This window comes from Dasypus novemcinctus, chromosome 13, assembly GCF_030445035.2.
Source record: "Dasypus novemcinctus isolate mDasNov1 chromosome 13, mDasNov1.1.hap2, whole genome shotgun sequence".
In the NCBI taxonomy this organism is placed as follows: Eukaryota; Metazoa; Chordata; class Mammalia; order Cingulata; family Dasypodidae; genus Dasypus; species Dasypus novemcinctus.
The window spans coordinates 26,165,529-26,188,376 of record NC_080685.1 but is presented as its reverse complement, the minus strand read 5'-3'; the positions used below and the strand labels follow the sequence as shown (position 1 = coordinate 26,188,376).

The 22,848-nt window shown below is 45.0% G+C and overlaps 1 protein-coding gene across 1 annotated transcript; it reads left to right on the top strand.

Moving 5' to 3' along the window:
* The first annotated feature begins 265 nt into the window (after positions 1-265).
* MRPL9 (mitochondrial ribosomal protein L9) lies at positions 266-6,696 on the top strand. Its single transcript, XM_004451750.4, has 7 exons — positions 266-444; positions 587-743; positions 1,206-1,330; positions 1,539-1,589; positions 2,591-2,692; positions 3,151-3,234; positions 3,362-6,696. The coding sequence occupies exons 1-7, from the start codon at positions 301-303 to the stop codon at positions 3,494-3,496; spliced, it is 798 nt and encodes a 265-aa protein (XP_004451807.1). The 5' UTR covers positions 266-300; the 3' UTR covers positions 3,497-6,696.
* The last annotated feature ends 16,152 nt before the right edge of the window (positions 6,697-22,848 follow it).

Below are 22,848 nucleotides of genomic sequence, written 5' to 3'. Positions count from 1 at the left end.
AAAGCCCCCGAAGCCAAGAGGGAGAAAACGTGTTTTCCGCTGTCTCCCTAACACTCATTCCTCTATCTGTCAACAATTATGGGTGGCCCCCCTCCCCAAAACAGAAAGGAATAGGGGGAATGATGAATCGTGGAGAAATTATCTCAGACCTCACAGGGTCGGAAACGCGGTAAAACCTGAGGGCTCCTCTTTCCCTCTAGTCAAACCAAACTCAGGCACGCCGAGGACAGCCCTAGCCGGGGCCTATTTTGACGCCGGGCGCCGGGGTCCTTCCTCAGACTTCGCTTCGCGCCGGGGAATATGGCGGCTGCTCTCATTTTTAGATCTTTGCGGAGGACGGGAGCTGAGCCACTGTTGCGAGGAGAAGTCCGGGAACTACTCTGGTCGCGACATGGAGCGGGCACCCCCGGCCCAGAGCGCGACTTCAGCCTCTCTCATAATCTGGTGAGGGCAGGGTCGGGCGAGTTGAGACGTGATGGGGTCCCAGCCCGGGGGTGGCGGGTTTTCCTCGAGGTGCTGGCGGTCTGGGGTGGGAGAGAGGTGTGTGTCTTGGAGATTCATTCACCCTCGCCTTCCCGGCCGCTAGGGCACGGTCATCGTAGAGCGCTGGTGGAAGGTGCCCCTGGCCGGGGAAGGCCGGAAGCCGCGCTTGCACCGGAGACATCGCGTCTACAAGCTGGTGGAGGACACGAAACACCGACCCAAAGAGAACTTGGAGCTCATTCTCACGCAGTCTGTGGAGGGTACGTCACGCGCCAACCTCTCTCTGTCCTCCTCCCATAAACCTGCTTGCGTTGTTTTTTTCTAGTTTGTGAAAATAATCAGATCTGTATTTAAGAAGAGGGAGCCAAAAAGAGTACTGTGATTGTAACATCGTCCTGAGAGGAAAATTAGAACATGAATGCAGCAACAGCACTACCACTGTGGGGGAGAGAAACCTGACAGTATGTCCCACAGATACAGAAATTCTCTGAGGGGCAATGCCTCATTTCCTACGGGGAATATTAAATTTCTAAATCAGGTCCTAAAACTAATTAGAAGTCTCTTAAACGTTGTTCCTAGAGAATATGAGTTAATGTTTCTTTTAGGAAGATTAAGCACTGACAGAATAAGAGGTGCTGCTTTCTTTGATCATCTCCTTTTCTTTTCTTTATGAATTCATAGATAGTCCTTCTGATCCCAGTGTCTGTCATTCTCACTGGCAGAAATTGGAGTTCGGGGTGACCTGGTCTCAGTGAAGAAATCCTTGGCCCGTAATCGACTCCTTCCTCAGGGATTGGCTGTATATGCATCCCCTGAAAACAAGAAGCTGTTTGAAGAGGAGAAATCGGTGAGCTCAAAGGAAGGGCAGAGGGACTTGGAGGAATAAGACCTAAAGACTTTCTGTAGTAACTTCCTTCCCAGAAAGAAAGGATTGCTGAGTTGAAATTGATATTTAATTTGAAGTCCAACCCATGCCCAGTGTTGTAAGAGTTTGATATTACTTGTCATGAGCTTGCTTTTTTTACACTTTTTTTATTTTTCACTTTCTTTTCAAGCTGAGACAAGAAGGAAAATTAGAGAAGATCCAAACCATGGCAGGTGAGGCGGTGAGTAGAATCTTTTTCAGTCACGTACAGGAGTCACCGTCTTCCTGAGAGTCTCCTTGATTTCCCTGAAGTTTCCTGATTGCAGACAGGGTAGGGGAAGTGTTGTGGCTGCTGGTAAGTGGCATGGAGACCTCGTGGCAGGTCCTAACCTATAGGATGAAATGCCCTTGCTTGCTGAGGAAGGCCCCATCTTGGGCACAGGTGAGCTCATGGAAAAATGTTAAATGAGAGCTCTGCCCTCAGGGATATTTATAGACAGGCTGGAGAGAGCTTAGGCACATGAGAAAATGATGGGTAATTCAAGGCAGTAAATTATAAGACTGATATGAACCATAATGGGCTGAGTCAATGGGGAGGGCTTTGTTACAGATGGGATTGAATTAGGCTTGGGATTAGTAGGCTTTAGGTAGGCAAGGAGGATGGGAATGGGAATGGTGTTCTTAAGGGAGAAAAAGTTTAAGTAGAAATTTAAGGCATACTTTAACATAGAAAATAAGGTGGTTTAGCTAAAGCAGAGAATTTATGTGGTATAATATTGGAAACACAGCTAGTATCAAGATTGGGGCCAGACTTATAAAAATCTTGAATTCTTGACTAATATATCTCTACTTCATTTTACAAGCAGGGAGACACCATTAATGGGGTGCGAGTAGGATTGCAGGACCAAAAGTATTGGGTTAAAACAGTCTGTGAAAGTCATTCCATCCTGAGATAAACCAGTTTCTCTGTTGATGGGCCTAACCTTGACATCTGTTTCTCCTTGCTTAGGAGCAACCAGGTCCAGATGATATCCCCCTACAAAGTATTGCTAAAACATCTTCCCACTGTGTCAGCCTTGAGACAATAAGAATGTTTTAGCCTTCCCATTCATTTTCTCCCCTGTCTTGGCTGTGAAACAGAAATCGTGCCCTTTTTCTGAGCTCTCAGACCTTATGTCCCTTACTAACATGTTTCCTCTCCTTGGATTTGAACTCTAATCCAGCTATTATAATTCCTCTCAGACAGTGAAATTTTTGAGAAGCTGTCACCTGGAGGTGGGAATGAAGAACAACGTCAAATGGGAGCTAAATCCTGAAATAGTTGCCCGCCACTTCCTTAAGAATGTGAGTGCTTCACGAACATCACTATATCCCCTGAGGGGGTTATCTAAGGATCAGTACTGTTGTTAGGAAAGGGTGTGATCATCGAACTTGAGTTGGGGAGTATGTTCTTGGTTGGTTTGCAGAAGTGTGGGAGGGAAATGGCTAAAGACAGAGTGGTTACATAGAATATGAAGATTGAGAGGAGAGGATAGTACTTTCATTCATTTCCCCTCTAACTAGAGAAAAGTTGGGTAAATGTGATTCCTGGAGAATTTTTACTTTTGTGGGTGAAATTATTTTGATCTTAAGGGCTGAGTTTCTCTGCCATTTCCTTTGGAGGGCTCTGTCAGCCCAAGGGTCAGCCAGAATAAACCCTCTGGCTTAATTCACTCTGTACAAGAACTTTTAGAATCCACTTTATGAGGTTGTATAGAATGGAAGCCATGAAAACAGTTTATTTCTATTGTGATCTGTTTCAGCTTGGTGTTGTGGTAGCCCCACATGCATTAAAGTTACCAGAAGAGCCCATCACACGGTGGGGCGAGTACTGGTGTGAGGTGACGGTACGTGTTTCACATACTGCCTCCTTTTTCTGACGGGCGAAAAGCCAGGATGGGAAGCTGGACCTGGGTGGTGGTAGATCTCATCTGCCCATTTGGATTTTGAAGATTCCTCTTGTTTTGTCTACAGGTAAATGGCCTTGACACTGTGAGGGTACCTATGTCCGTGGTGAACTTTGAGAGGCCCAAGACCAAAAGATATAAATACTGGTTAGCTCAGCAAGCTGCCAAGGGAACGGCCCCCACCAACTCTCAGGTGCTCTGAACCTACCCTCCTCCAAGGCAACCAGATGTTTCCAAGACCCCAATGTCCTAGAAGCAGAATTGGAGGAGCAGTGAAGCAAAGACGGGCCAGCACCCTGATCTCACTCCCAGCTCTGATGGTATATGGAATTTTAGAGAACATACAGGGACATCAGATTGAATTGTGCATATTTGGTTGAATTCTCCATGTTCGCCATCTCTGTATTGAACTGTCATCACACACACACACCCTTCTTAGGGTAGTCCTGCTCAAGAAGTATCAGGCTGTAAATTTGATAAGCTGGATATTAATGGACTGAAACAGTCTAGGTCTCGTCTAGCCCCTCCCTCCTCACTCAGAGCTAACTGGAACAGTCAGAGCTAGCTGTTGTCTCTAGTATATTAGTTCCTGGCTCATTCTTATCACTCAAACTGAACATTTGTAAAAAGGTATGTCCTTTGAATAAACACACTGGATTCTATTTCTCTAAGAGACTTGAATATGGCCTAAGAGCAATTGTTGGAGAAAAGCTGCAGGTGAATGAAGCTTAAAAAGGGAACTCCTGAAATCCTGAAAAAAATAAGATAACCTTGGTTGTCAGATCAAAGTTTATATGGGATAGTTATGCAATTCTGGAGTAGGTATTTTGATGGGAGATGAGGGAAGTGGATACTTTTTCATGAATTCAGAGCCCATTAATGGATATTGACAGTTGGATTGTGCTGAGGCCACTCATATTATGTAAGGTCATACGGTTTAGGGAGGGTAAAGATGGGATCCTTAACTCCTTTGCTATCCTTCACAGAAATTCAGAGAGATTGGTTTCTATCATCCTATTTGAGCTCACCCACCACTCCCAGAGCCAGTTAAGCACTTTGTTTCACTTATCCATGTGAGGCCATCCTGACTAATGAGAGGTTTGTCATTATCAGTAGTTGTAGTGATAACTGTTTGCTACCTCACATTTGCCAGAACTCTAGTACCCAGATCTGGCACTGGCAGTATTTGAAATTTGCCACTGCAACTATCCCCATCCCTACTCTCCTTGAAATGGAAAGCTCATTTAATGTATCTCCCTATCCCCTGTCCCCACTATCATCAAGAAGCTCTCTCAAATTGATGAAAAGGCACCACATGCCTAATCTCAGAAAGTGTTTAACTTGTCACAAGCTGAGTTCCTAGTGAAACACTGAGAGGTTTGCACGTGGAAAGTATATTGGGGGAAGCAGACTTGGCCCAATGGTTAGGGCATCCGTCTCCACATGGGAGGTCCAAGGTTCAAACCCCGGACCTCCTTGACCCGTAGGGAGCTGGCCCATGTGCAGTGCTGGTGCACACGAGGAGTGCCCTGCCACAGAGGGGTGTCCCCTGCGTAGGGGAGCCCCACGCACAAGGAGTACACCCTGTAAGGAGAGCCGCCCAGCGTGAAAGAAAGTGCAGCCTGCCCAAGAATGGCGCTGCACACACGGAGAACTGACACAGCAAGATGACAACAAAAAGAAACACCAGTGCCGCTGATAAGGATAGAAGCGGTCACAGAAGTATACACAGTGAATGGACACAGAGCAGACAACTGCAGGGGGTGGGGGGCAAGGGGAGAGATTTTTTTTTAAGAAGTATATTGGGGGAAGTCCTCAGGATCAGCACCTGTGGGAGAGTGAAGACAGCAGGACTGGGTAAAAAAGTGAACTGATGTCATCTCAACAAATGCTTCAGTCAGTCCTTCAGGGAGCTCTGGTTGGGATGACTGTAGAGATGTGCCCTGTTCAGGCATGCAGACCAGACTTGTATATCCCCACATTGGCCGGGAAAGTGGCATAACCTTTGGTCATGGTTGTCTTCAGCCAAAGGCAGTTTCCAGAGGGAAACCCAGATCCGAGAGCAGACAGCTGCCAAAGTCCTGGTCAGCCAAGCTGGTCACCACTGCCTAGGAGTCTCTATATATAGTCTCACTTCAGGCAGGTATACTCCCTAAAACTGCCCTTTGGAAAGAATTCCTCTCACTGCTGTCTAAGTGGGGCCATAGAGTAGCCATGGACTATTTTCAGTTCACTTCCACCTATATTAACCCACACATTAACCAAACCCAGCCTTTCCCCTCTTCTCATCTGCTCAGTTCTCGAAGCCTGGCATTCTGGGGCTGGCTGACAGTGATCCTTGGCCCTTGGCTTTTCTGTCACGTGGCAGTGCGCATAGCAGCAGCATCTTTCTCTTCCAGGTTCCCTTGACTTCTTACTGCTCCCCATGGCTTTCTATCTGAATTTCATTTTGCTTATAAAAGACTGCAGTAATATGGATTAAAGCCCAATCTGATTCAGTTAGTTCACATCTTAATCAAGGTAACATCCCAGGAGATCCTGTTAATGAGGGGTTGGGACCTGAACATGCCTTTTGTGGGGGCATGAGTCAGTCTTCAACAGCAGGTGATTCTGTTTTAGAATCTGCTTTCCTAGCACTACTGATAGCAACTATAGCCAGGTTGGGTGCCATGGAAAAATAAACCCTGAGATGGACATTTTAGTACAGGAAGTTCATTAAGGTGTGTTGTCAGGGTCAACACCTGTGAGGAAGTGAAGTCTACAGTGTTGGGCAGAAGGAACCCTGGAGCTGGAGCTGTGGTGGCCCTGCAGAAGTGTGCCCACTGCGGCAAGGGGACCAGACTTTTATGCTCCAACACTGACCAGTTATTAAATGCAGGCTGACCCAGGCGGGAGGCATGACCTTGGGTGACTTTTTTAGTTAAGGGTAATTCCTACAGGAGGACTTACTTGAGAACTGTCAGCCACCAGAATTCCCTGTAGCCTGTGTGATGTGTGTGGGGGCCATGCCATGAGTGCTTCAGTCCCAAATGGAGTGTCTGGGAGGCACAGCATGGTGTCCACGACAGTACCTTTTTTTTTTTTTTTAAAACCAATTTTATATGTGTTAATAATTCATCCAAAGTGTACAATCAGTGGTACTTGGTATAATCACATAGTTGTGCATTCATCACTTCAGTCATTATTAGAGCATTTTCATTATTTCAATACTAAGTAATAAAAAGCAGACAAGAAAATTCTTCACTTCTGCATCTCTCTCTCCCCTGTTATACATAGCTGCTGTTTCTGGCTGTTCTTGCACAATTATTTATTTGTTTATTAAGTACTTTTTATGTTTTTTTCAGATATTTTTAAACAAATCAATTTTATTGATACATTAATAAAGCATACAAATCATTCAAAGTATGCAATCATTGGTGTTTGGTATAATCACAAAGCTGTGCATTCATCATTTCAGTCATTAGAGCATTTTCATTATCTCAATAATAAAATGAAAATTCTTCACCTGTCAATGTTTCCCCTGCTGTACATAGCTGCTGTTTCTGGCTATTCTTGCAGTTATTTATTTATTAAGCAGTTTTATTGAGATATATTCACACACCATATAATCTATCTAAAGTGTATAATTAATGACTTTTAGTATAATCACAATGTTGTACATTCATCATCTCAAAAATTTTAGAACAATTTCATTACTCCAAAAATAAAGACTCCATATCCCTTAGCATTCCTTCCTCAGACCTACATAACCATTAATCTAATCTTGTCTTTAAAAATTGACATATTTATATTTGATATAAATGGAATTATACAATATGTAGTACTCTGTCTTGTCTCCTTCACTTAGTATAATATGGGTTTTTTTGTTGTTCTGATTAACATTTTGTGGTACATTTTTCAGCTTCAAAGAAAAATGATCTCAGGCAATTCTACCCATTTTCCTATTTCACATAAGATATTTATTTCAAAATATATTTTGTTCATGTAACAGTATTATTTATGAATCCAAATATAGATATCAGATTATGTTTGTAAACTGGGATGTTCTACTGGGTGTATTAGATTGTATTAACTTCAGAGGTTTCAATTTTACTTGATTAAATTATGATTAGGGCTTTAATTGGGCCACACCATTAGTGGGTGGGGACTCACAAAACTACACAACAGAGGAGGGAGGTGGAGTTTGATTTTGATATTGGAGCCCCAGGAAATAGAGAAGGAGAGAAGGGTTCCTTAGACAAGGCAGAAGCCCTGGGAAGAGAGATAAGCCATTAGCCTGATAGCCTACAGCTGGCCTTGTGGAGAAAGCAGAGCAGCTGAGCCCGGAGAGAAATGAGACTCGGGAGAGAGATGAGACTTATTCCAGGCTACAGCTGATACTGGAAGAAGCTGGGACCACGGAGCCTTAAAAGGAAGAGGGAGGCTGACCCTTGCAGATGTTGGCAGCCATCCTTCTCCAACATGTGGCACCAGATTTTGGTGAAGGAAGTAACTTACACTTTGTTGCCTGGTAACTGTAAGCTTCTACCACAAATACCCTTTATAAAAGCCAACAGATTTCTGATACTTGCATCAGCACCCCTTTGGCTGACTAATACAGTTCAAAATAGGACAATCATACAGTATTTGTCCTTTTGTGTCTGGCTTGTTAAGGAGTTTTGTTGATATATATACCCATACCATACAATCTTTCTACAGTGTCTAATCAATGACTTTTAGTATAACCACAATGTTATGCATTCATCACAAAAAAATCTGGATTTCATTAATCCAAAAACAAAAACTCCATACCCCTTAGCATGCTTTCCTTACCCCTGCATAACCACTAATCAAATTTCATCTTTATAAATTGATATATTTACATTTTATATAAATGAAATCATACAATACGTTACACAATATATTCAGTTCATAGTAATGCAATCATACAGTAAAAGTGTGTCTTTTGTGACTGGCTTGCTTCACTCAATATAATGTCCTCTAGGTTCATCCATGTTTGTCATGGTTTAGGACTTTGTTTCTTCTTACAGCTGTATAATATTCCATCATGGGAATACACCACAGTTTGTTTATCCATGCTGGTTGATGGACACCTGGGTTGTTTCCAACTTCCAGCAATTGTGAATAATGCCACTATGAACATAGGTGTGCAAATGTCTATTCATGTCATGGCTCTCAGTTTTTCTGGATATATGCCCAGTATTGGTATTGCCGGGTCATGTGGTAAGTCTATATTCAACTTCTTTAGGAACTGCCAAGCAGTCTGCCACAGTGACTGTACCATTCTGCATCCCCAACAGTGAATAACCTCTTCTCCAACATTTGTAGGTCTCTCTTTAATAGTGGCAATTCTGATAGGTGTGAAATGATATCTCACTGTAGTTTTTGATTTCCATTTCCCTAATCTTCAGTGATGTAGAACATTTTTTCATGTGTTTTTTGCCATTTGTATTTCTTGTTTGGACAAAAGCTGTTCAAGCCTTTTGCCCATTTTTTAATTGGGTCGGTTATTTTTCTATTGTTGAGTTGTAACATCTCTTTATATATCATAGATATTAAACCCTTATCGGACATGTGATTTCCAAATAGTTTCTCCCATTGCGTTAGCTGCCTTTCTACCCTTTTGACAAAGTCCTGTGAGGTGCAAAAGTGTTTGAGGAGGCCACATTTATCTCTTTTGTTGCTTGTGCTTTGGTTGTAAAGTCCAAGAAACCACCACTTACCACAAGATCTTTATGATGTTCCACTACATTTTCTTCTAATAGTTTTATGGTCGTAGCTTTTATATTTAGTTCTTTGATCCATTTTTAGTTGATTCTTGTATAGGGAGTGAGATATGGGTCCTCTTTCATTCTTTTGATTACAGATAGACAGTTTTTGCAGCACCATTTGTTGAAAAGACTATTTTGTCTCTTCAACATGGACTTGGTAAATTTGTCAAAAACCAGTTGACTAGAGGTGCGGGTTTACTTCTGGTCTCTTAATTCTATTCCACTCATCAATGTGTTTATCTTTATGCCAGTACCATGCTGTTTTGACCACTGTAGTTTTGTAATATGTTTCAAGATCAGGCAGTGAAATTCCTCCCACATCTTTCTTTTTTTTTAGAATGCTTTTGGCTATTTGGGTGCACTTTCTCTTCCAAACAAATTTGGTAATTGCCTTTTCTAATTCTATAAAGTAGGCTGTTGGAATTTTGATTGGTATTGCATTCTATCTAAATCAGTTTGGGTAAGATTGACATCTTCACAATATTTAGTCTTCCAGTCCATGAACACAGAATGTCTTTCCATTTGTTTAGGTCTTCATTGATTTCTTGTAGCATTATTTTGTAGCTTTCTGCATATAGGTCCTGTGATTCTTTGGTTAAATTGATTCCTAGGTATTTGAGTCTTTTTGTTGCTATAGCAAATGGAATTTCCTCCCTGACTTCGTCCTCAGATTGTTCCGTACTAGTGTACAAAAACATTACTGATTTTTGCATGTTGACCTTGTATCCTGCACATTGACAAACTCATTTATTTGCTCAAATAGCTTTGTCATAGGCATTTCAGAATTTTCTAAGTATAGGATCATGTAATCCATAAATAGTGAGAGTTTTACTTCCTCTCTTCCTATTTGGATGCCTTCAATTTTTTTTTCTTGTCTTATTGCTCTAGCTAGGACTTCTAGTACAATGTTGAATACCAGTGGTGGCAGTGGGCATCCTTGTCTTGTTACCAATCTTAGAGGGAAAGCTTTCAACCTCTCCCCATTGAGCCAACAATGTTGGCTATGAGTTTTTCATATGTGTCTTATCATATTGAATTTTCCTATCTTTTGAAGTGTTTTTATCAAGAAAGTTTTCTGGATTTTGTCAAATGCCTTTTTTGTGTCAATTGAGATGATCATCTGGTTTTTTTCCTTCAATTTTTTAATGTGGTGTATTACGTTGTTTGATATTCTTATGTTGGAAGAAACTTGCACACCAGGAATAAATCCCAATTGGTCATGATATATAAGTCCTTTGATATGTTATTGGATTTGATTTGCAAGTATTTTGTTGAGAATTTTGCATCTATGTTCGTTAGTGCGGTCACCCCTCGGGCTGAAGTGTGGTTTGCTGGCCTGGCAAGGGGAGCGGCCGTGGTAGGCCTAATTCCGCTGCCCCCATAATAGGTTGGTTGGTCGGGCCCACCGCCACCCCTGAAGGAAGCTCGGCATGGGCGCAGAGTGCCCTCGGGTCTCCCCTTCTCGGCAGCCATGCTTCCGCGGCCGCCCCTCCTCCCGGATGGCGCCACACGATGCCTGTAGGGCGGCACCCTTCTTCTTCCTTCTCCCTGCGCAGGCGCAGGGCAGAAAATTCCAGTCTGCCCTTTTCCCCTCCCCCAACAGCAGCAACAGCCAGGTGTGGGCGGAAAAATCCAGCCCGCCCTTTTCCCTTCCCCCGACAGCAGCAACAGCCAGGCGTGGGCGGGAAACTCAAGTCTGCCCTCCACCCCAGCAACAGCAGCCACCAATCCCTAAACCCTGCCCCTTCCCCCAGCAACAGCGACAGCCAATCCCTAACCACCACCCCTCCCCCGTCCAGTACCGCCCACTGACCTTTCGCCGGCAACCAATCAGAACAGGGTGTGGCTTCGACCAATCAGCCTTCCCCAGCCCCTATAAAACTGTTGCCTCTCCCTCAATAAAGTTGGACTTGCGTGTTTACCTTGTCTCCGTGGTAGTTCTTCTGCCGTGCGCCCTCCAGTCCTGAGAGCCCCCGACAAGGGCCTGGCCTCCCTTGTCCCCAGTTCGTCGCCTGCTTCTCCGGGCGACCCCTTCGTCGCCTGCTTCTCCGGGCGACCCCTTCGTCGCCTGCTTCTCCGGGCGACCCCTTCGTCGCCGGCTTCGCCGGGCGACCCCGTCAGCCGAACCGCGCAACCCCTTGTGAGACCGATCCCTCGTCTGCTGCCGGACCGACCCCTCATCCCAAGTGGGACCGACCCCTCGTCCCAAGCGGGACCGACCCCTCGTCCAGAGCTGGACCGACCCCTCGTCCGCAGCCAGACCCCACCTCTACCGACCGAGCAAGCCGCCGCAGTTAGATTGGTCTGTAATTTTTTTGTAGTGGCTTTATCTGACTTTGGTATTAGGGTGATGTTAGCTTCACAAAATGTTGGGTAATTTTCCCTCCTCTTCAGTTTTTTTGAAGAGTTTAAACAGGATTGGTGTTAATTACTCTTGAAATGCTTGGGAGAATTCATCTGGAAGCCATCTGGTTCTGGACTTTTCTTTGTTGGAGATTTTAAAAAGATTTATTTATTTATTTATTTATTTCTCTTCCCTTCTACCCCCACCCCAGTTGTCTGTTTGCTGTGTCTTCTTTGTCCACTTCTGTTGTCAGCGGCACGGGAATCTGTTTCTTTTTGTTGCGTCATCTTGTTGTGTCAGTTCTCCGTGTGTGCGGCACGATTCCTGGGCAGGCTGCACTTCCTTTCGCACTGGGCGGCTCTCCTTACGGGGCGCACTCCTTGTGTGTGGGGCTCCCCTACACGGGAGACACCCCTGGGTGGCATGGCACTCCTTGCACGCATCAGCACTGTGCATGGGCCAGCTCCACACGGGTCAAGGAGGCCCGGGGTTTGAACCGTGGACCTCCCATGTGGTAGGTGGATGCCCTAACGACTGGGGCAAGTCCTCCACCAGTTGGAGATTTTTGATGACAGATTCAAACCCTTTAAGTGTGATTTGTTTGTTAGTTCTTGTATTTCTTGTAGTGTCAGTATAGGTTGTGCATTTCTAGGAACTTGTCCATTTCATCTAGGTTGTCTATTTTGTTGGCATACAGGTTCTCATACTATCCTCTTACAAGCCTTTTTATTTCTGTAGCATCATTGTAACTGCCCCCCTTTCATTTCTGATTGTATTTTCAGGTAATCTTTGAGTTTAGCTTTTTCTTCTTTAGGGCTATATGTTTCCCTCTCAAGACTGCCTTCACTGTATCCATAAGTTTTGGTAAGTTGTGTTCCCATTTTCATTTGTCTCAATATATTTACTGATTTCACTTGCAATTTATTCTTTGACCCACTGATTAGGAGGGTGTTGTTTAGCCTTCACACATTTGCAGATTTACCTTTTATTCCTGTCTATTATTGATTTCCAGTTTCATTCCATTATGATCTGAGAAGGTGCTTTGTATAATTTCAACCTTTTTATATTTATTGAGAGCTGCATTGTGCCCTAACATGTGGTCTATCCTGGAGAAAGATCCATGGGCACTTGAGAAGAATGTATAACCTGCTGAGATTGGATGCAGTGTTCTGTATAAGTCTGTTAGGTCTAGCTCATTTATCATATTGTTCAGGTTCTCTGTTTCCTTATTGATCTTCTGTCTAGTTCTATCCAATGATGTGAGTGGTGTGTTGATGTCTCCAGTGATTATTGTAGAGACGTCTGTTTCTCCCTTCAGTTTTGCCAGAGTTTGTCTCATGGATTTTGAGGCACCCTGGTTAGGTGCAAAGATATTTATGACTGTTATATCTTCCTGATGGATTGTCCCTTTTATTAATATATAATGACCTTCTATATCTCTTTTTTGCATGTAAAGTCTGTTTTGTCCTATATTATAGCTATCCCTGCTCTTTTTTTTATTACTGTTTGCATGTAGTATCTTTTTCCAGCCTTTCACTTTCAGCCGGTTTGTGTCTTTGGGTCTAAGTTGAGTCTCTTAAAAGGAGCATATGGATGGCTTATATATTTTTTTAATCCAATCTGTCAGCCTGTATCTTTTGATTGGGGAGTTTAATCCATTCATATTCAATGATATTACTGTAAACACATTATTTACATTCACCATTTTGTTGTTTTTCATATTTCATATATTTTCATCTGTTTTTACTCTTTTACTTATCTTTTCTGCTATTCTATATTCTCCTCCAAGCCTCTCTCTCCTGTTCTTTCAGGCTATAAGGCTTCCTTTAATATTTCCTGCAAAGATGGATTCATTTTTACAAACTCTCTTAGTTTCTGTTTGTTAGTGAATATTTTATACTCCCCTTCATAATTGAAGGACAGTTTTGCTGCATAAAGAATTCTTGGCTGGCAGTTTTTCTCTTTCAGTATCCTAATTGTATCATACCACTGTCCTCTTGCCTCCATGGTTTCTAATGAGAAATCCACACTAAGTCTTACTGGACGTCTCTTGTATATGATGGTTTGCATCTTCATTGCTGCTCTCAGAATATTCTATCTTTGATATTTGACATCCTGAGTAGTATGTGTCTTGGAGTAGGTCTGTTTTGATTTATTCTGATTCCGGTGTGGTGCACTTCTTGGACATGTAAATTCTTTCATGAGAGTTGGGAAATGTCCAGCTATTATTCCCTCAAATACTCTTTCTGCCCCCTTTCCCTTCTCTTCTCCTTCTGGAACTCCCATAACACCTATGTTATTGCATTTCATGCTGTCATTCAACTCCCTGAGCTCCTGCTCATTTTTTCCCTTTCTTTTCTCTCTTCACTTTCAGCTGTTCTGTCTTCTGTATCACTTATTCTTTCTTCCATCATTTTGAGTCTGCTGTTGTATGCCTCTAATGTGTTTTTATCTCACCTATTGTGTCTTTCATATCCATGACCTCTGTTGCTTTTCTTCGGGATTTCAAATCCTCTTTTTTTGCTCACTCAGTGTCTTCTTGATGTTGTTTATCTCTTTAGCCATATTGTCTTTCAACTCATTAATTTGATTTTGGAAATTTGTGTGTATCTCGTTAATTAGTCCTCTCAAATCCTGCGTCTCTTCTGGGGCTTTGATATATTCCTTTTCTTGGGCCGTATCTTCCATTTTCTTAGTATGGCTCATAATTTTTGCTCATGTTTAGGTATCTGATTAGGATGGTAGTTTATTCAAATGCTCTATTTCTTTCTCTTTTGTAGGGATTTAGTGGCAGGAGGCTGTGTGTTACTGCTTCTCTTTATTTCTTCATTTGACCTGGATTGTTAGGATTGTCCCTGTTAGTTGCTCAAAACTGGGCCCTGGACACAGTAATGGGTTGCAGACCCACTTCCTAGGGCTTTGGGATGGGAGGCTATAAAGGCCAGAAAAAGCTTCTCTCACTTATTTTTAATTTCCTCACATGCACTTCCCTAGTCTGCCAGAAGATGGCGCTCTTTGGTCAGCACTCTCAGTTCAGTGCCTGGTGGGAGTGTTTGCTGCAACAAGGACCACAGATCAATGTGATTAAGGTTCCTTCCTGGACACTAAGAGCCTTGTAACTCAAGCTTTCTCAGAGACAGTTTCCCAGCCTTCTCTGGCAGCCCCTACCTTTTTCCCGGGTAGGAAATAATTCCACTCCCCTCTGGGTCCTCAACATCAGTCCTGGTTAGTAGAGGAGATTGGGAGGGTCAGATATCTTTAGTCCTGAATCTATTCAGTTCCTTGCCAGCTCCCCCGGCAGACAATGGCACGGCCCCAGCTGGCCTGGAAGGGCTCGTGAGACACAGCAGACCAAATCTGTGGGTCAGAAGTTGAGTCAGCCTTGGTTGTGTCCCTCCCTCCTCCCTTTCCTGGGGTGGTGGATCCCTGGAGCCCCCTTTGTCTGTAGCTGGCTCAGAGGCCCGAGAATTCTACTGTCTTTAGTGTGGGAGAGGGAGCCAGAAGTAGCAGCCACTGGTTTCAACTCATGGTTTTGCCATCGTGATTCCCCTCTTTTGTCCCTCTGTCTTCTGGGTAATGTCCAGCCTTCACCTGGTGTCCTAAACCCTAGGATATCTTTTTCCAGGCCGTTTGAACCTGTCCTCTAGCTATTTCTCTGGAGGAGAAGAGAGTTGCATGTCTTTCTAGTAGGCTATCTTCCCGGAAGTCCCTATAGTGGTTTTTTTTTAATACTAATACTTCTCATGAGAGCTCTAGATGACTTCTCTCTTGGTTTGGTGTATGGCATCTCACAGTCCGTTACTTTAATATTGGAAAGGTCATCAGCTGAGGTTAAAATCATACAGTGGTATATTCCAAAGCCAAATAGACATGGTGTTTGGGTTTATTGTAGGTTAATCCTAACCCCTTATGGTCCGTTAAACATATGTGATCAAGAATACACTGGAGGGAAGCGGACATGGCTCAACTGATAGAGCATCCGTCTACCATATGGAGGGTCCAGGGTTCGATCCCCAAGGTCTCCTGACCTGAGTTGTAAACTGGCCCACAGGTGGTGCTGTGCCATGCAGGGGTGCCCCCGCGTAGGAGTGTCCCATGTGCAAGGTGTGCATCCCACAAGGAGAGCCGCCCCACGTGAAAAAACCGTAGCCTGCCCAGGAGTGATGCCACACACATGGAAAGCTGACGCAACAAGATGATGCAACAAAAAAGAGACACAGTTTCCCAGTGCCGCTGGATAATACAAGCGGACACAGAAGAACACACAGCAAATGGACACAGAGAGCAGACAATGGCGGCGGGGGGGCGGGGGTGGAGAAGGGGAGAAAAATAAATAAATCTTTAAAAAAAATACACTGGAGACTGGAGAGAAAATAATAATTAAAGACAATACATGATCCTGGACCAGATCTAATAAAAGTCTATACTGTGCTTCCAATGCTTCAGTTTCAATAAGCTGCCAATTTTGGGACACAATGCTATAATAAAGTATAAACTTTTAGATCGGGAACCATGTGTTTTACTGTTGGTGCAAGGTAATAATGCTGTGTTCACTCTGTAATAATAGCATAAAACTGTAGTACTGAGAAATAATACTCAGGAAAAAAATGCATCTTGCCTCCTCCTTTGAGGGGTGGACCACCTTTCTTTACACTCAATAGATATTCCCAAAACATCTAGTTCAAGGCCATGTACAGAACAACAAATTCATTTAAAAAACAAAAAAAATCATGGGGTTGAACATGACCTTGAGTAAGACATAGTTGAAATTCAAATGTTTGTTGAATAAATGATTTTTGTCCTCATCTACAGTTAGAATGGTAAAGTTAACCACCTAGAGTTATGAAACTTAATACTTCCATGTTACTGAACTGTCATCCAGCCACTTTTTGTTCTCTGAGCTAAATAATTCTAGGTACTCTTTTTCCCCCTAGCTGATTATTTCTTAGGCCTCTGATAGTTAAAAAAGGCAGCACAGGGAAGCGGATTTGGCCCAATGGATAGGGTGTCCGCCTACCACATGGGAGGTCCAAGGTTCAAGCCCAGGGCCTCCTGACCCGTGTGATGAGCTGGCCCATGCGCAGTGCTGATGCGCGCAAGGAGTGCCCTGCCACGCAGGGGTGTCCCCCATGTAGGGGAGCCCCATGCACAAGGAGTGCACCCCGTAAGCTGCCCAGCACAAAAAAATTGCAGCCTGCCCAGTAGTGGTGCCGCACACACGGAGATCTGACGCAGCAAGATGACACAACAAAAAGAGACACAGATTCTGGGTGCTGCTAACAAGGATACAAGCAGACGCAGAACAACACACAGCGAATGGACACAGACAGCAAAAACAACCGGGGCGGGGGCATGGGGAAGGGGAGAGAAATAAATAAAAAATAAATCTTAAAAAAAAAAAAGGCAGCACAGGTTACTAGAACCAAGGTACACTGGAAATCAGGAGAGAGCCAGTCCTCTGTCACTCAGTAATCTATGGGCAAACTTCTTCAACTATAAAAAAAGATCAGACTCTAAGGCCATTTCTACTTTAAGAGATTCTATGACTCAGTCCTACCCTTTGGCCTCATTTCTCTAGAGTTGTAAAGTGTGGGAAATAAATGCAGTAACTCATTTAGCCTCTTTACACCAGATTTGGTTTTCAGGTATGTTGCAATTGTCCTACCCTATAGCTACCAGTTGACGATTGTCACTGTTCTCCTAGTCCCCAGAGATTCATTCCTCGATGTAATTCTTTGGGGAAACACGTGCTCAGTCATTTCTCCAGCCTGATCCCTGAGTGGGGTACTTTGTAGAATTCTGGTCTTGCAAGAACTGCCTCAGATTCCAGGACACCTGGAATCTTGTATCGGGCCTTAAAAGAAGCTGTCTAAAGAAATTCCAGCTCTTCAGTCCCTAATTACTCCTAAACTCACATGTCAACTTGTATTCCTTTTAGATCCTCCTCTCCTTTCTTAGCAGGGTGCCCACACTTGTGATTGTCTCCTCAGTGACTGTCCCTTGCACCAGGTTGAGTTGGTCCTGGGAAAATAATTTACTGAGTCCTGCTACTTCACTGAACTAATAGCGGCTGTCTGTGAGGGCTTACTATGGGCCAGGCATTGGGTAAGGTGGCTAGGTGTGCAGCGATAATCCTCCCAGCAGATCCACAAGGGACAGGTCACGCGTTAGCGTGCTCTGTGGATCGGACGCTCAGCCGCCCGAGGGACCAGCTGGAAGGGTTTACGCTTGCTGCGCCTGTTCTTTTTCAACAAGCATTCGGTGAGGGGCTACTACGTGCGCAGCACATTTGGTTCTTTGGAATTAAAGCCGAATTTTCCTACAGATGCTGAAACACTCGCAGGTTTGCCTGCCCACCTGCACGTGCCAGCCTGCTCCCGAGGTGTTTTTTCACAAACAGGATGTCAGCGTTTGTGTCATGTCAGCGACGCTCACAGGTACAAATCCCTCTTTTTACAGATAGGAAAACCAAGGTCCTCAGACTGGGATAAACAGAAATAAGTCAGGGAAGGCTTCAGTAAGCAATTCCCTTAGAGGAAACAAGAATTCAGATTTAACAGTGAAGACATGGAGTTAGTGCAGTGGTGCCTGTGATTGCTATTCACCTGTTAACATTCAGCTCCTGCTTGGGAAACATTTTCTGACCACCTCCTCCTGCCCCCACTCCACCGTCTCAGAGCTGGGTGGGCGCTTCTCCTCTATGAGCCCACAGTGGCTTGCGTGTTTCTCTTATTTTGCGTTTGCAATCGTATTATAATTATGCAGCTGTCTTCACTCACTAGACTATGAATTCCTTGAGAAAAGAGTGTGTCTGAGTCCTCGAACTTAGCCTCCTGGGTACATAGTATGCCCTAATAGTTGATGAACGAATGAGTGAATAAATGAATGAATAAATGAATGGTCAACCTTTCAAGATTTCTTCAAACACTTTAAGAAGGAAACATCTAGGGTGTTTATGAAGCAGCCCTGCCCAGAGATAAGGCCCTGGCTTTTTAAATTTCTGCAAAACTATTTCTGGGATCTGTAAATGTGAGAGTGTTTTCCCACTCTGGCTTCCTCTTTCTCCCCCGGTTGACTCCACTCAGCCTAAGGCATTCTCCGAGTGTTGTGTCAAGCTCCGCAGCCATGCCCAGGAGAGGGCAGTAGAGGCCAGTCCAGCTCAGCCTGAGAGCGCCCTGCTTCGGAGACTGCCCTTCCCACCGCGTGAGCACGGTAGACAGAACAAGCAGGACTGAGGGTGATCCTTGCAGCAAGCACATGAGAGCTACTGCTCCAATTTTGAGGGCAAGGAACCCGACACCGAGAGGTTGCCTTGGTTCACGCAGTGGCAAAGCTAGGGCCTGCCTACAGCTCCCCACTAGCTCATATCCTTTTCTCTCAATATCAAATCTGAGCAGCAACTCCAAGAATCTCCTAACATGTTTAGGCTACCTGTAAAACAGAGCAGAAAAGACGGAAAATTGTCAGATCACTGAATGCTCAAGCATACAAAAGCCCGCGCTTGCCCCTGCTTCTCTCCTGCTGCATTTCCTCCCATCTTCCTCTCCCAGTCACGCTCCTGGAAAGCGGTCTCCGCGGCAGTGTCCATCCACGGCTGCACTCTCATTCACGGCTGCCAGAAACCCACTGAAGCTACTCATATTAATATCACTCATACTGTAATTAAAAATTCAGAGGAAACTTTTTAAAATCTAGATTCATCTTTCCACTTCTCCTCCTTCTTCCCTTATTCTCTTAGTGAATGTTCCCATCATCCCTCTACTGGCCCATGCAAGAAACTTGGGAGTCATTCTAGAGTCTACACTCTCCTTGTAACTCCACCCCATTCAACTCACCAAGGCCTGTCAGCTCCAGCTCCTAAACACGCCACCTCCTGTTCGTTATGCCATGGAACAGAACAGGCCTGCATTCTGCATTCAGTCTTCTGAATTCAGTCAGTCTCCCATGCATCCATCCAGTCATCCAGCAAGTGGGTACTGAGGGCGACCACGAGCAGAGCACCATTCTGGGCGCTGACCGCGGGGTGATGAGCAAGAATTGCCAGGCCTGCTTTCACTGGAGCTCGTATCCTTGGGCCATAGACCAGAATAATAAGATCAATAAGATCAAGCACAGTGACAGGTGCTCTGAGGAAAACAAAACAGGGTGATGTGATAGAAGATAGCTGAAATTTTTTTTTTTAAGTATCTTGAAAATGGCTGGGAGAGGCTTAGTTGGACTGCTTAAGAAAGGACTCTGAGAGAGGGACAGGAAGCTCTCCAGGGCACTGTTGCTGGCTAAACACGGAGTGTCCCAGCCTGCCTCAGGGAGGTGGCCATGTACACAGTTCTGATCAACGAGGCGGTAGTGAAAGTCAGTGGCTTCAGTATTTTTAGGTATTAACCTTTTGCTGCTTAGGAACTGAGGTGGTGCAATTGACAGGGCACCTCTCTCCACATCAGAGGTTCCCAGGATTGAATCCCAGTGAATCCTAGAGGGAAAAAAATGAGACGAGAAGACAAAAAGAGAAGAGAGACAGAAGATCACACAGCGAATGGACACAGACAGCAAAAACCAGCAAGGCGGGGGCAGGAAAAAAATAGCCGGTGGGGGTGGGGCAGGCATCCCTGGCCGTCCCTTCCTGCTCCTGCGCCACGAGGGAAAGAGGAAACCGCAGAGCTGCAGGCGCTGAACCAACACCAGCAGCTGCCTCCTCCAGCAGGGCCATTTGAGAAAAGTGAGTCCTAGTGGAGTCGCTTTAAACAGTTTTCACTTCCCTTTAGCAGAGAAGATGCCGGCATGGTCCACTCTTCGTGAGAAAAGCTGGGGAAGAGGAATCCCGATGGAGTTCAAAGGTTTTGAAGTGGCAACCACCTTGGGATGTCTGAGAGGTGGAGGGGTCCCATGGAGCTCTATAGCCCCTAGAAAGCTGCATGGATTTTATTTGAAATGCATGGGAGACCCTGAAGGGTTTACGCATAACATAACTTGACTTAGGTTTGTTAGGTTTTTTTTAAGATTTTTTATTCATTTCTCCAGTTGTCTGCTGTGTCCATTCGCTGTGTGTTCTTCTGTGACTGCTTTTATCCTTATCAGATCACCAGGAATCTGTGTTTCTTTTAGTTGTGACATCTTGCTGTGTCAGCTCTCTGTGTGTGTGGCGCCATTCCTGGGCAGGCTGCACTTTCTTTCGCCCTGGGCGGCTCTCCTTATGGGGCGCACTCCTTGTGCGTGGGGCTCCCCTACGCGGGGACACCCCTGCGTGGCACGGCACTCCTTGTGCGCATCAGCACTGCGCATGGGCCAGCTCCACACGGGTCAAGGAGGCCCGGGGTTTGAACCGCGGACCTCCCATGTGTAAGCGGATGCCCTACCCACTGGGCCAAGTCCGCTTCCCAGTTTCTTTTCTTTCTGAGGTACCAGGGCTGGGGATTGAATCTGATCGTCTGTGGGAAGCTGGTGCTCAAACACTGAGCCACCTCAGCTTCCCTAAGTTGGTCTTATCGTTTGTTTTGCTTGTTTTTGTTTTTTTCAGGAGGCACCAGGAACCAAACCCGGGTAGGTGGGACTCAACTGCTTGAGCCACATCCACTCCCTCAGGTTTCTTAAAAAAAACAGTCTAGCTGTTAGGTGAATAAATCTGAGAGCAGGTGGGGCACATAGTGCTCTCGGGCTGATCCAACAGCTCTTCTCATCTCCTTTTCTCTTGTCACCTTCTGCTCCGGAAGCTGGCAGACTTAAACGCTCCCTTTTCCCAGTCTCTGTTGAGCGTGGGTTTTCTAAGTGCAAATCTCTTCATGAACTCCTCTGGGCTTAAAATCACCTCTGGCTCTCTATAGCCTACATGATAAAATCCTGACCTCAACACTGCTACACAGTTCCCTTTGTGATCTGTCCCCACCTCATCTGGCACACTCTCCCACTTCCCCTCCCCTTATACTTTACATAACTCTAATAACATACACCCCATACATGCCTCATGTGACTTTGTCCTCTTATTTAAAGAACTATTTTTTATTTATTTCTCCCCCGCCTCACTGTTTGCACTCGCCATCTGCTCGTCTTCTTCAGGAGGCATCGGGAACTGAACCCAGGACCTTCCTTATGGGAGGTGCCTAATCACTTGAACCACCTCTGCTCCTGTGTTATGTCCCTCATTGTGTTTCCTTGCTGTCTTTTGGTTGTGTCACTTTGCTGCATCAGCTCGCTGCTGCGCCAGCCCATCTCATCAGCTCCCTGTCTGGCTTTTCTTTAGGAGGCACCAGGAACTGAACCTGGGACCTCCCCTGTGGTCGGCGGCATCCCAGTTGCTGGCGCCACATCCGCTTCCAAAAGGGGATAATTTTTTTTTTAGAAGGTACTGGGGATTGAACCCAGGACCACGTACATGGGGAAAAGGTGCTCATCCACTGAGCTACATCTGCTCCCCCATTATCCATTCTTTACCTCTAAACAACCCCAGAGGTGGTTATGAAAAGTCACTTCAAGATTTCCAGGTGGCTGCCCAGCTCTAGACATCATGTTCAGGTTCAAATCAGGATGAAGGGGGAGGACTACCTCTCCACCCCCCTCCCTTTTTTTTTTAAATTTAAAAAGCAAAAGCTTTCCCAGCACACTTCTACCCATACCTCATGGGCATATGGCTGCCCCTAGCTATAAGGAAAGCTGGGAAATTGGGGAATGGGATTGTCATGGTTGCCTGAGATCAACCATGATCCACGACTTGGAGATGAGCCCACTGCTGTCCTGAACACAACTGGGGTTCTGTTAGCGAGAAAGGGAGGGATGATGGGAATGGGCAGGCGGCAAGCAGGTCTGCCCCACCACCCTGCTCAGCAGGGCAGAAGCACCCTAGGTCCCACCCCCCCTCCCCTGCCGCCTGCCAAACCCGTTCTCACCCATCATCACACGCCAGGCTCCATGAGGTTTCCTCACTCCCCCAGGAAGACCTGGTGCTCTTTCTCCTCCTCCCCTCTTTATTACGTACATACTTCCATCGTGGGTATATAATGTCCATTACGGCAATTAAAGTACTGTAACGTGATTGCTCAATCAATGAGGTATCCACTCACTCATTCATCCTCACTACAAATGCTTGCTGAGTACCTGCGAGATGCCAACCACTGTTAGGCGCTGGGGATTCAAAAGGGAAAGTTAGATGTTTAGATTTAGTCCCTACCCTCATGGAGCTTTCAGGCTAATAGAGGAGACATTCAGATTAGTGGCCACTGACAATCCTACATGCTAGGGCTTAGAGTAGAAAGATGAGGTTATGGGAGGAAAGCTGCTCACTCCCCAGACCTTAATCAACGGAACGGCACAGACTATCTTTACATCTTACCCACAGGGTCCAGCACAGCATCGCACACAAAGTAGCTCCACTATGACTAGGTGTTAAATTCATTCCTTATTCAGGAAGATGAGGCTTCGTAATGTATTTGTAGTTCTTATTTGCACCAG